At 46.3% G+C, this 12,381-nt stretch overlaps 1 protein-coding gene across 1 annotated transcript in view; it reads left to right on the top strand.

Annotated features, from left to right (window-relative positions):
- COL4A5 (collagen type IV alpha 5 chain) overlaps positions 1–12,381 on the top strand; it is a 568,084-nt gene that overhangs the window by 242,046 nt on the left and 313,657 nt on the right. The window contains exons 16-17 of the mRNA XM_069612627.1: positions 9,508–9,552; positions 9,648–9,701. Of these exons, the coding sequence (XP_069468728.1) occupies positions 9,508–9,552; positions 9,648–9,701 (99 nt within the window). The remainder of the gene's footprint in view (positions 1–9,507; positions 9,553–9,647; positions 9,702–12,381) is intronic.

Below are 12,381 nucleotides of genomic sequence, written 5' to 3'. Positions count from 1 at the left end.
CATTGAATAGAGGGGCCTTTCCTTTGACTTTATAATATTTGTATCTACACCTGATGAAGACAAGGCAGGCTGGTGGCAGTGGTAGCTTATTTTTAAGCATTTTGTGTGTGCTCCTGTGCACCATTTATTTCTTTATTGCATGGTAGCCTCTTGTGCAGCATGGTGGTCTGAATGGTCGGTCGTGCTGCTTAAAACCGGCCTTTGTGCTTCCCTCTGTTTTCCTCTCGGGCAGAGGCAAGATGTGGCCATGTAGTGTCAATCATCTGGAGGCTCTGGCCAGAGCTCTTGAAGTGCATGCTTGCTGTGTGCCCGGAACTGGTTTGGTCTTGGTGAAGGAGTGGAGGCAGCCAAAATACACAAAACCAAATCCTGCGTTAGTCCTTAATATGTCTGAGTCGGCCGTCTGTGATTGGACAGAAGCTCAGTTTGAATTTTGCGAGTCCTTCTATTGGTAGGCTGGAGTCACCGTAACTCAGGATCTAGTACATCAGAAGTGAACCTGTAGCAATTCTGTAGTCAGCCACTGGACACAAGTGTCCAAAGATGCAGTAGGATTGTTGTTGGGACCACTGTTTGCCATGCCAATGACGGCAAGCGCCCACTCTGCTCTTCACGCAACATGGGAAATCTTCCTCGGTGAATCCCTCTCTTGGACTGGTGCACCCAACCAGTTCTGATGCTCTGCATCTCCAAGGTCATCATCCTGAAGCTTAGTGGTCGTGGGCCTGTAGCTGCCATGCGTCAACCTAAGTCGGTCGCCTTCTGTGCCTGGACGACGCACAGTCTTGGGGCTGCACTTCCCTCTTAGGATCCGGACCTCATAGCTCTACTGCTCCCAACCTGAACAGGGAGACTTGCAGGGTCCTGACCCCTTCTCCTTGTGCCTGCATGCCCTTTTCTGAGAGGCCTTGTCTGCTCGTCTTGACCACTGCAAGGCGTTCTTCATCTGCAGTCCAGGTCCGCACCCACATACACACACACACACACACAGGCTTCTTTGCAGAGGCTGCAAAGAGAACGACGATATACAGCCATTTCTTACTGTTAATGGTAAAACAACAAATCTTATGAAAATGGAAGCCAATCCTATCTAAAGTGGTAGGTATGGCAGAGCAGTCAGGCTTAACTTCAAAAGGTATGAGAGCTAGTAATGAAGGCCAGTTAGTCTACACAGTTCATCAAAGGACCCACCCAACCAACACTAGCATACTGCAAACATATACACTTTAATAAAGTTGAACATAAGAATTCTGTCAGGTTAAAATAGGTAAGTTAGGTATGATGGAATTACTGTATATATAAAAATAGCAATGGTCAGTAAAGATTCAATCCACCCCTACAACTAACATCTGGAGACGGCACTGCACATGAAGACTAAGAAGCAGTGGTTGGGGTGGGGGTGGGCGGGATCCCAAGGCACAGTAAAACATTGCATGGTTATTATCAGGACCCAAGATGTCACACTAACAATATTCCTAACCCTCTAGCACATAGTAACATGGGTGATGCAAATGCACACCATACAGTAAAAATATATAGACCTAGAGGGGGAGAGGCCGAACTTCAGCAACCACCCCCGGAAGTCACCAACACGCAAGAGTATGGTAGGGTCACAATACTACTAGTCACAAGTACTCATTATTCTCCCAGATGGGGTTGCCATACGGTAAGAGCCACAGTAACGGGGCATTCCCATGAGAAGGAGTGTAATATAGAACTTAAACAATAAATCGGGAGTTCCAGCTAAAATGTCACTCTTTGGACCTAAAGCTCCAGTGACCCAGTGCGACCCACTAAAACCATCACTGTCCAGATAGGTACCTGTACAAGTCACTTTAGGAAGAGTTTCAGGTAAGTGTTCAAAGTTCAGTCAAAGTCAGTAGGCAGAGCTCTGGTTGTGATGAAAAGCCCGGTTAGTCCCGGTTCCATCCCACAGGTGCAGAGATGGCCAAACCCAAGCCCAGGCGATGCCAAAAACGAATCCCCTAGAGAGATCCAGTGGCACTTTCGAGATCCAGCTGTCCCAGGACCAGTTACAGTCCCAGGTCCAACGAATGGGGAAAGATGTGTGAATCATACATACCAGAGGCCTTCGACCACAAGGATCCCTGGGAGTCTTACGAATAACCCACCAACCTGGGGTCCCGCGTTGAGTACTCCCAATCGTTTTTTCCTGAAAAGTCTGTTCGATGAAGGCAAAACAACCCAGTGAGTACAGCTTGTCTTTTGCATGCCGATATTGAGGGGTCCAAACAACCATGGCTGGAACCCCTGACCAAAGATGAGCCCAACAGCTGAAACAATAACCTCTCTTCCTTGGAGTGGGTCGCACAAACCAGATGTGAAAGGAATGAGAGGTGGGCTGCCAGGAGGATGGAAGAGCCTAGCCAAGCAGGTTCCGGCAGAGGACAAAGTGAGTCAGCCTACTAGCAGAAGACGGTCCCACAAGAAAGACTACACAAGTGGCTACCCAGGAGAGCTCCGATGAGCAGGTGAGGTTTGGTGTGGGGTCACACATCCCTTCCAGGTGATGCCAGCTTCCATCATCAAGGTGGGAGAGTGGTAGAACAGCCCTGATAAACGTCCTTGCAATGGAAGCCTGCTCCAGCCAATGAGTAGGATCAATTGATGCATGCAGACTGTCCATTATGCATGTCCAACAGCAGTAAACCCTAACTGGGGCTAAGTCGAGGGTCCAGAGTCCATCCAGAATGGCCAGATCTGTAACAGCCTCATTATGGCAATAATCCTCCAGCAGGTAAGCAGTCCAGCTGCACTCCAGAAAACCCCACAGAATTGAGTGTAGGAACAGTATCCCCCCTACCTATCCTACACACACAGACCCTCCAGTCACACACAGGGGGTTTAAACAAAGGTTTTGAAGGTCAGTCCACCAGGTTTGCTCCAAAAACTGCCAAATGCCCAGGACCACCCCCACAGGACGTGTAAAGCTCGTATCCGAGGACAGGCACTGGTTACGAGCAGCCCAAACCACCTGAGAGGGTAAAGGGCTGGGCTCTGTGAGCCCGTGTGTGCAGCAGCCATTTTATGCCTGCCTTATGGTTTCCCCAAACAAAGGAATGCAGAAATGCTCATGAAACAAAATGGTGCGGAGCGGAGTGTGAAAATATGTCAGTACCCCGAGGCTACCAAAATGGTACATTTGGCTACTCATGTGGTAAATGGACTTGCACGCCTGGTGAAGCCAAAACCTAATCAGAGCTGCCTCCAGCCTACTCCCTGAAACCGATTTGGGGTGAAAAAATCATCCATGGGCAACAATGGGATGCTAGAAAAGCGCCCTTACTCTATGTAAAATATGGGTTACCAGAGTAACATATATAAAAAAGGGTTTCAGCGGCCGGGGATTTCAGTATAAGTCCCGCTGTCCACAAAAGGAGGTCAGAGCTTAAGCATAAGCGGATAAAAGCAGAAGGTTAAACTGGCCCTAAATAGAGACCACTGAATGCCCCAAAACAGAAATGATCCCTTAAGACACATGTTGCTTCTCATTTTTATCTATTTATTTTTACATCTGTATAGCGCCTAAACCCTGAGGCACCAGGGCGCTGTTGCGGATTAGTTACATGATACAAAAAGTTTCAACAGAGGAGTGACAATTTACCCCTGACACACCAACGCGTTAACAGTACAGATTGGAGCGGTAGTCAGTGGTTGTGTCCTGGAAGGACAGCTAGGCAAATTGCCAGGCTTTCAGGGCCTTGCGGAAGGAACAGTAGCAGTCTTCTGCTCTTAGTTCTGGGGGGAGGGTGTTCCATTGCTTCGCAGCCACAGATGGGAAGCTCACTCCACCTCCTTTGGCTCTTTTCACTTTAGGGAGGGCCAGCTAATTAGCATGGAGGGATCTTACTGGCCTGCTGGATTTTAATTGTTCGATTTTTGGTTGTCAATATGACTTTTGGGTGAAGCCTAGTGCTCACAGCATTCCTCAATTCGCTTCTATAGCGCCGTACAAAATTCATGAGACGGTACAATACATAAAGTGATGCCAATTAATAAACAGAATACAACAGACAGAAACAAGGAGAAAACCCTACAGATAGGAAAAGGGGTGGATTGTCCTTAAAACAGCAAATATGAAAGTTCAGCAACATGTGGAACTTTGTGAGACAAAAAGCAGGCTGCCCCCCCTAAAGAAATAGAAACATTAGAGGTGAGGCAATTTTAAAGTTCAACAATTATTAAAAGTTCATCAAAACAAGAACAGCAACCACAACACCAGGAATAGCTCCACATGATAAATATGGGCAGAAATGGCTGCAAACCAGAAACACAACCTAAAACATGGACAAAGCTTTAAGCAAGCAAGGTTGTCTTTGAGCTTCAGCACTCTTACAGCATAGATGGCTCAGACGTTAAAAAAAGAAAAACCTCGAGAGACCCTCTAGATAGGAAATACTGGCTGCCTGCAGGGCCATGGCGGAGAAGCTCAGGAACCACAGGACAGACTATAAAACTCAGCGTGATCACCCACACCAAGCACAGGAGGGGCATCCATGCAAAACTCCAGCAACGCTAGGCCACCCCGAAGGCCCCGGGACCTGGCTGACAACAGTGAGATGCTCGCACACCATTGCCCACAGCAAGGGCAATTCCACTCATGTGTCTGCTCTCAACAGCCAGCTATGCATAAGGCGCTCATTGGTAGAACTTCCGGTAACCCCAAGACCAGAAAACACAGCACAGACCCCAATGATGCTGTGAGAGCCACGGTGTACACTGCCACTGGAGTATTTGCAACCTTCAGGAGCGCCGTCTGCGCTGCCACACCATCCACTATCCTCTGTGTAGCTCACACTGCTGTTCCGGCACTACCTCCACCTTCCGCACAGCATGCTTGTATTATTGCGTTGATTTGTACACTAACTGGGATCTGGAAGAAGGATGTTATGATATGATAGGTTATTTATAACGCACTTAATACCCAGAGGCTTCTAAGCACAGACCCGAGGATCGAACCCATGCTGCTCAGTGCCGTCTTGCTTCCAAGGCGAGCATGTTGCCCCTGTGCTATCCTCCCGAGACAATGCTAATGGCTTGATAACATTTAGTAACCTCCATTGTTAGGGAGAATGTTCATGTATGTGTCAATTCCCTTCAACCTTAGAGACTCCCAGCTCTTTTGCTGAACTCAGGACTTTTCAATTTTAACCCTGGAGTGAGTGAGGCCTTTTGCTCACTCTCTCATGTGTTTTTACCTGATTTGGATTTTGTGTTTCCTCTGTTTTTGGAGTCTAACAAACTCCATAGGCATCTGCTTTTTGTATGGTGACACACAGCACCTTCAGTGCAGTGTCACAAAGAAATCTTTTAGATTTCTCATAAGGTTTAATTACCTTTTCTTGCGTGAACTACAGTTCCCAAGAATAGTAAAGTGAAATTGACTTTACTTACCTTTTACCTTTGTAGGTCCAGCACACCCCATCTTATGTGGAGTGCTAGGGTGTCGCATTCAGCCCTGAAGCCCGCCTCTGGCTCCAGTGTGTCACGAAGGCAGGATGTGAGGGAGGGTCCTGAAACTCCCCTGTCCTTTGTCTGTAAGAATGCCTGAATGCAACTAGTCCTGATTGGCTGGCTGGCTGGCTGACTATCCTTTTTGGACAGCCACCCTGCTGTGTGATTGACAGCCTAGGCTGTGCATGAATGGGAGAAACCTGCTTAAAAGGCAAGGGTTTTGGGACTACAGGCAGAGTCGACCACTGGCATAAACAACCAATGAAGAAACCGTGAACAAAGCTTGCTGCAGCCTCCTGGACCTTTGAATTGCCCGGTGAAGCCCTGCTGCTGTGCTGAACTCCTTTTTCACCTCGACAGAGAAGCTCCGGAAGGGGCAACTTCTCCCATCTGGTTAGTGGGAGTAACAAACCCAGAGACAAACTCCACTGGACCATCACCCCTGATCTGCTGTGCCTCTCCTTTGCTTCAGAAGCCCAATGCCAGTGGTCGAGTATCCGTAGTCGAGTGAAATGTCTGAAGCGGTAACGACTCCAGCTAGAAGCTTCAGGAGTCTACTAAGGACCCTACACAAGCAGGACGACCAGATCCCGAGTCCCCTCACCAGAATGCAGGACCCAAGGAGTGAATGAAGCCCAATCGGTATCCGAGATCCGCGACGGTGCTGTTTGCTAAGCACTGAAACCGTGAAGTGCCGCTGAACCGAAAAGAGCCTGTAGCTGCCGATGACCTCTCAAGTACCGCTGCAGCAGCCCTCCAGACGTACATCCTCTTGTCCCCACGACTGAGGCTCAGTAACCAGGGTTGGCACCGATGTAACAAGACAGAATCCAGCTGGGCCACTCTTCTTCGAACCACAGGTACTATTTAGGCTTGGGGTACTTTCCTTATTGCCTTTTAGCCACACTTTTCTCAGTTGGGAATTGCATTGGCTTATGTTTTAGAGTTGATTTCAATTCTCTTCTCACAGGTTTAAGAGCTTGTGACCCTACAAGTGATTTATTTTACAAACTCTCTAACATTGTGCAAGACTTTGATTTAAGAAGTGCATCAGATCAATAGACTGTGTTCCAATTGACTTTGACTGTCCTGGCTCCCTGCAGACTATTCTAGTCCACTGACTTTGAAATGTCTGTCCCTCATAGGTGGTAATTTGTTCTAGACTGTTATTGCTGGAAAAGGATTATCTAGATTTCCTTGGAAGAGTTAGTTGTCCTCATATATACATACTGAGAAACTGTTTAACCTTTTTCCTTCCCTAACCTTTCCTTTCTGCAACCTCAGAATCTGCAAAGTATAAAAAGTGATATATAAATGCCATCACTGTGCTTGTGATTGAAGTCACCGCAGGGTGTAGGAATTGTGTAAGAAAAATATCCAAAGATTATCCACTAACTTGTTTGGATTCTGGAAAGTAATTTTAACGTATATTTACATTGTAACATGAATTGCCTTTTTAAGGAATGCTTATTTAAAAATTGATGTTAAATAAATAACTATTTATAACTGAAACCTTGAGTGTAAATGTTACTTGGCTACTTGTATTTACGGATTTCATTTATACAGCTCATATTTACCCCCCTTGGCTGCTCAATCACACTAGGTGTGTAGTACAGACCTATACCAAAAAGTGGGTTACCTAATACCCAGCAGATAATTGGTGACTGCACCAATTCCTACCTAACATCCATTACCCCGAGTCTTTCCCTTCCTCATCAGTTCAAAAGAGAGGAAAACTAGCTGCACTGATGAACTAGAGGATTTTTTTTTTAAAGATTTTATTAGTTTTATACACACCAAACAATACAAACCCAACACGCAGTGTCATTTATAACAATTCCATTAAACAGCATTTAATCTTAGTCACTGCTACCCCAGTCCCACCCCCATCCACAAGCCTATTTGTTATTCATAGTCTGCATCTGCTACATGTGGCAGGGTCTCACTTCCTTCGGATTCAGTTGGATCCGATATTGCTCTGAACAGTTCTGCTATTAGTACTTTCCATGCCATCAAAGTGCCCGCCTCTTCCTCCCCACCCACGCTGCTCGCTTCTTGCCACACACCTGTTTCAGCCTCTGCCCATTTCTGCAATTCCTTCCACCATACCTCCACCCGTGGCTTGTGGCATTTCTTCCATCCCATGGCAATTCTCTGTTTTGCAAGCACAAATGCCAAATCTTTCAGTTTCCAACATGCTTGAGTTTCCGTGATCTGGGGAACCCGCCCAGTAAGCAGGGCCATGCCATATCTATGACTAGCGTAACTCCCTTTTCTGCCAGTTTCTGTGCCACTTCTCCCCAGAAGCACTCAATTATTGGGCATGACCAAAACATGTGTGTCATTTCAGCATTTTCTTGGTCACATTTGGGACACGCCTGTCTTCCCGCGTTAAGGAACTTAGATATCCACAAGGGGGTCATATATGCTCCGTGCGCTATATACAGCTGTATTTGTTTTAATCTGGCATTTCTCGACACTTTGTGGTAACCCAGGGCATGTTCCCACATCCCATCCTCAATCTGGGCTCCCACCTCTGCTTCCCAATCCAACCTCAAATGCGTCAACTCCTTCCCAACCCGGGTCATCACCATCTCATACAATCTAGAGATCTCATGCCCCCCTTCTGATATGTCATATATTGCCCCAACAACTGCATCTGGTTCTTCTGTCAATACTGTTTCTGGCCATATTTTCCGAAGCTTCTGCACCATCCCATGGTATGTAACATATTGGCCTGTATGTAGTCCCGCCTCTTCGTTGAGTTCTTTGAAATCCTTAATGGTGCCCTCCTGCCAAACATCTCCTAGCGTTACCAATCCCACCGATTCCCAGTAGGTCCTGATTATCACCCTTATCTGCTTGTCCCCTCCTGTCAAAACAACCAGCGGTATCTGCTGGGTGCATGGGAATGGATCCTCCATCGACCGGCATGCTCGACGCCACATTTTCCACCCAAGCATCATCATCCCAGGGCGCTCCCTCATTTCGGTCTCAGGCAGCCAAATCATTTCTCTTAAGTAGAACTGCATACAGTCCTGCCTAAACAACCTGTGTTCAGGGGTCACTTCATCAGAGAGCCACTTAGCCACATATTGTAGTTGGCCCGCCACATAATAGACCTCAAAATTAGGCAGTCTGATGCCTCCTTTTTCATAGAGGTTTTGCAATTTCCATAACGCTACTCTATTCCGGGTACCATGCCACAGTAAGTCCCTACACATACTGTTCAATTTAGTAAAAAACTTCTTGGGTATCATATATGGAATATTACTAAAATAATGTAGGATCCTAGGTAGGACCACCATCTTGAGCATGGCCCCACGTCCCATCATTGCTAAGGGCAGCTTCTCCCAAAATGTAATGCTCCTCCTGATTTTCCCAATGGCTATTTCCGTGTTGAATGTATGTTCTTCTTCCGCCGTGTGGTACACGTCTATTCCAAGGTAGCGAAAGGAACCAATCGCCCATGGTATTTGTAGTACCGGTAGCTTATCCACCGGGGTTCCCCTGTAGCTACCTAGCGGGAATATGCTGGATTTTTGAGGGTATGAACTAGAGGACTATAGGAGGCATTGGCCTCTTAGGGTCTCAGTGAGGCCCACAATTAAAAAGTAAATGAGTCCATTGTTGAGGGTTCACGCCTGTCTTTAAGTAGGATGACCTGAATCCTGCTAGGACTGTGACGAGGAATAGTAGGATTAGGCACGATGGTGATGCAAGACACCACAGCACAAGCATTCGCCCTCCCTAGCACTTAAACAGCTGGTCGGGTGGATGTGGCCAGCAGCAAGGAGTAGCAAGGAGGACCAGCTGCATGTGGCTGAAGTCTTTCACTTCAAGGCGCATGTCAGGAACTCTGCCTGCCTTCTGATTGGGCACCCAGGGTGGGGCATGTCGCTACGAGTGAGATATGTGCCTGCCTAGGCTGGGATCCTGACAGCAAAGTCTAAGAGAGCCTAGAGACTGCATTCTGTATTTCTGTGCTGCCTTGTTTGCTACATGTTAATTTCTTTGTATTGCTCTTCAAAGGGGAAACCTGGCAAGGATGGGGAAGATGGCCCCGCAGGTCTCGATGTGAGTACTCCTTTGCATCATGTTTTCATATCCTCTGCCTTCCTGCTGTCGGTTGTGTACATTGACTGCCTGTCTCCCTTTTCCTCTGCTTCCAGGGCTTTCCCGGGGATCCTGGCAGATTGGGATATCCAGGTCGAGACGGCGAACCGGTGAGTAAACGTTCCTTTTTCATATTCGGTACATAAATATCCTCTTATGTTATATACAGTGTTGCTATAGGACCTGCTCTCTGTGACAACACAGAGAGAGACGATGGGAGAATGCCAGCTTCCAGGCGCTGACAGCTGCCAGCATATCTGGGAGTCACGGTTCCATGAAAGCCTAATTATTGGGACCCTGCTGTGAATGCAAGAGAATCTGAGCTGGTACTAAGCAAACTAATTGCAGGATGGCACATAGGGTGGCTCTTAGGAAAGATGTATGTGTTTGGATATTTTCCCCCATTGACTACAATGGCGCACCAAGCATATTTGGTATTTGATTAGGACTTTGGCTGATTTCTTGTGGGTGAGTGGGGTATTTTTAGCCCCACTCACCTGCTCAACATATTTCGTTCACGGTGTACTGGGTAGTCCTTCAACCCCCTCCACCCCCAGCACAGGGGGGAGAGTGTCTCCCATTCTTTTCACCTTTCATTTTGCATTGCAGTACACATCGCCTTAAGTGGACTGCTGCAGGCACACATTGTACCCCCTTTTCATTTCTGCAAGTAACATTGCACTTGTTTTGTATTGTACTGTATTGTTTATTTATTTATAGAGCGCACTGGGCCCTCGAGCAACTGGCGCTTGCAAAGATTTAGGTTACAGGCAGAGGCGTTGCTAGGGGGGGCTGAGGGGACTATAGCCCCGGGTCTTTTGGTTATAGCCCCGGATAGAAGTTCAGGTGCTGCAACCAAAAGGCTAGCTAGCCCCGAGTCCAGCCAGTCCCGACATTAGCCTAGCCCCTGATCTTTTCCAGACCTAGCAACACCCCTAGTTACAGGTACATATGAGGGAGATACAAAATACAGTGTAATACAAGGTACAGGGATACTTAACAGTAAGAGTAAGCAGGTATAAAAAAATACATAGGTAGACACAATAGTTACAAGTCGTATGGATGATGTTAGTGGTCATTAGCGTTTAGCCATATTTTAATGTTAGTCTTGAAGGAGGGGAGAGAGGGTAATGCTCTTAAGATGTCTGGTAATGAGTTCCAGAGATGTGCTGCCAGAACTGGAAAACTGGATCCTCCTGTTTTTTTTAAGATTAAAGTTGGGGATTCTAATACTATTAGTGTATGCCTTTCTGATAGGTCGTTCTGAGGTGTGTTTGGTGAATTCTCCGTCAGGTAGATGGGTGCTTTGTTGTTGAGGCAATTGTTAGTCAAGTTAAGTGTTTTAAGCTTGATTCTGTCTTTAATGGCTAGCCAATTGGTGGAACATCTTGCGTTGGAGATATGGTGATCTTTAGCGATGCATAGGGAGGTTCTTAGGGCATTGTTTTGGAGGGTTTAGAGTGTGTTAGTATTGTGATTACTGGTACCTAAGTAAAGTGCATTGCAGTAATCCCACTTGGATAGGATTAGTGCTTGTGCAATTGTAATGCAGCTATCAGTGGCCAGAAATGGTTTGCATGCACAGATCAGTTTGCACGTATTGCTTGTCGCTGAGGCTGTGGAATTTACTTGCTTATTGAGGTTGAGTGCACAGTCTAGATAAAAGACGCCTCTTTGGAGAAAATGGAAGCAGATTTTAGGTGGTTGCATAAGACTTTATGGTCCACCAGATCGAATGCAGCAGAGAGGTCTAAAAGTAGGAGAATGGAAATTTCCCCATTGTCTTTTCTGTCAACCAATTGGTTTTTAAGATCGAGGAGGGCCGTTTCGGTTCCACGTCTTGACCGGAAGCCGGATTGTCGTGTACCTAATAAGTTATTGATCTCTAGGTAGGATTGAATCTGGAGATAGGCGGCTCTGTCTAGAATTTTGAGGAGAAATGGAACTGTCGTAATTGGCCTATAGTTGGTCGGGACGCTAGGGTCCAGATAGTTTTTTTTAGGAGGGGTAGTACCCAGGCATCTTTAAGATTAGTGGGAACAGAACAAGATTTAAATGAGGAATTTGTGAAGGTGGTGACGAAAGGAGCTAAGTCATTTGCGGCTTCCTTAATAATGGGTGCTGAGCATGTATCACCAAGACACCTTGAGGGCTTAAGTGATCTAATGATGGTTTCGGCCTCACTAGTTGAGATTGACCTGAATTTAAATTGAATGGATGGTTTGGTTTGGTTATTAGAAAGTTCTTGCAAGATGGCTTCTTGGGTTGTAAGAGCAATCTTATGAAGCGTTGTTTTTTTGGCTAGTATTTTATCTTGAAGCATGGTGATTTTGTTGCATAGGGCGTTTTGTATGTTGGTACAACAAATTTTGTTTTTGGTGTGCGAGTCATTAGGGGCAATTGGAGATTTTAATTCTCTGAGTATAGAGAAGATTGCTCTGGTACTTGAGCTAGCCTTTTTGATTCTTTTGTTGAAAGTTTCTTTTTTAGTTTGTATGATTTCTTTTTTGTATCTGACTACGAGGGAGGTGAGAGTATTTTTGTTCTGTATCGATGGGCTCTTTTTTCAAGTAGTTTCTGCATGTCATTTTTCTTTACAAAGGGCTTTTAGACTAGGGGTGAACCAGGTATTAAGATGAGCAATGGGTTTTTTCTTTGCTCAGTTTTAGTGGAGCTATAGTGTCTATGGCAGCGTTGATAGTGTTATTATACAGGTCAACCAATTCTGTAGGATCAATGGGGAGGTGGCTGGGGTTGGTGATGGGTTGAATCGGAGGTAGGTGGTTAGCG

The sequence above is a fragment of the Ambystoma mexicanum genome, chromosome 5p (assembly GCF_040938575.1).
Source record: "Ambystoma mexicanum isolate Mex_15411 chromosome 5p, UKY_AmexF1_1, whole genome shotgun sequence".
NCBI lineage: Eukaryota > Metazoa > Chordata > Amphibia > Caudata > Ambystomatidae > Ambystoma > Ambystoma mexicanum.
The sequence above is the reverse complement of the archived record's forward strand: the minus strand, read 5'-3'. Positions and strand labels throughout refer to the sequence as shown.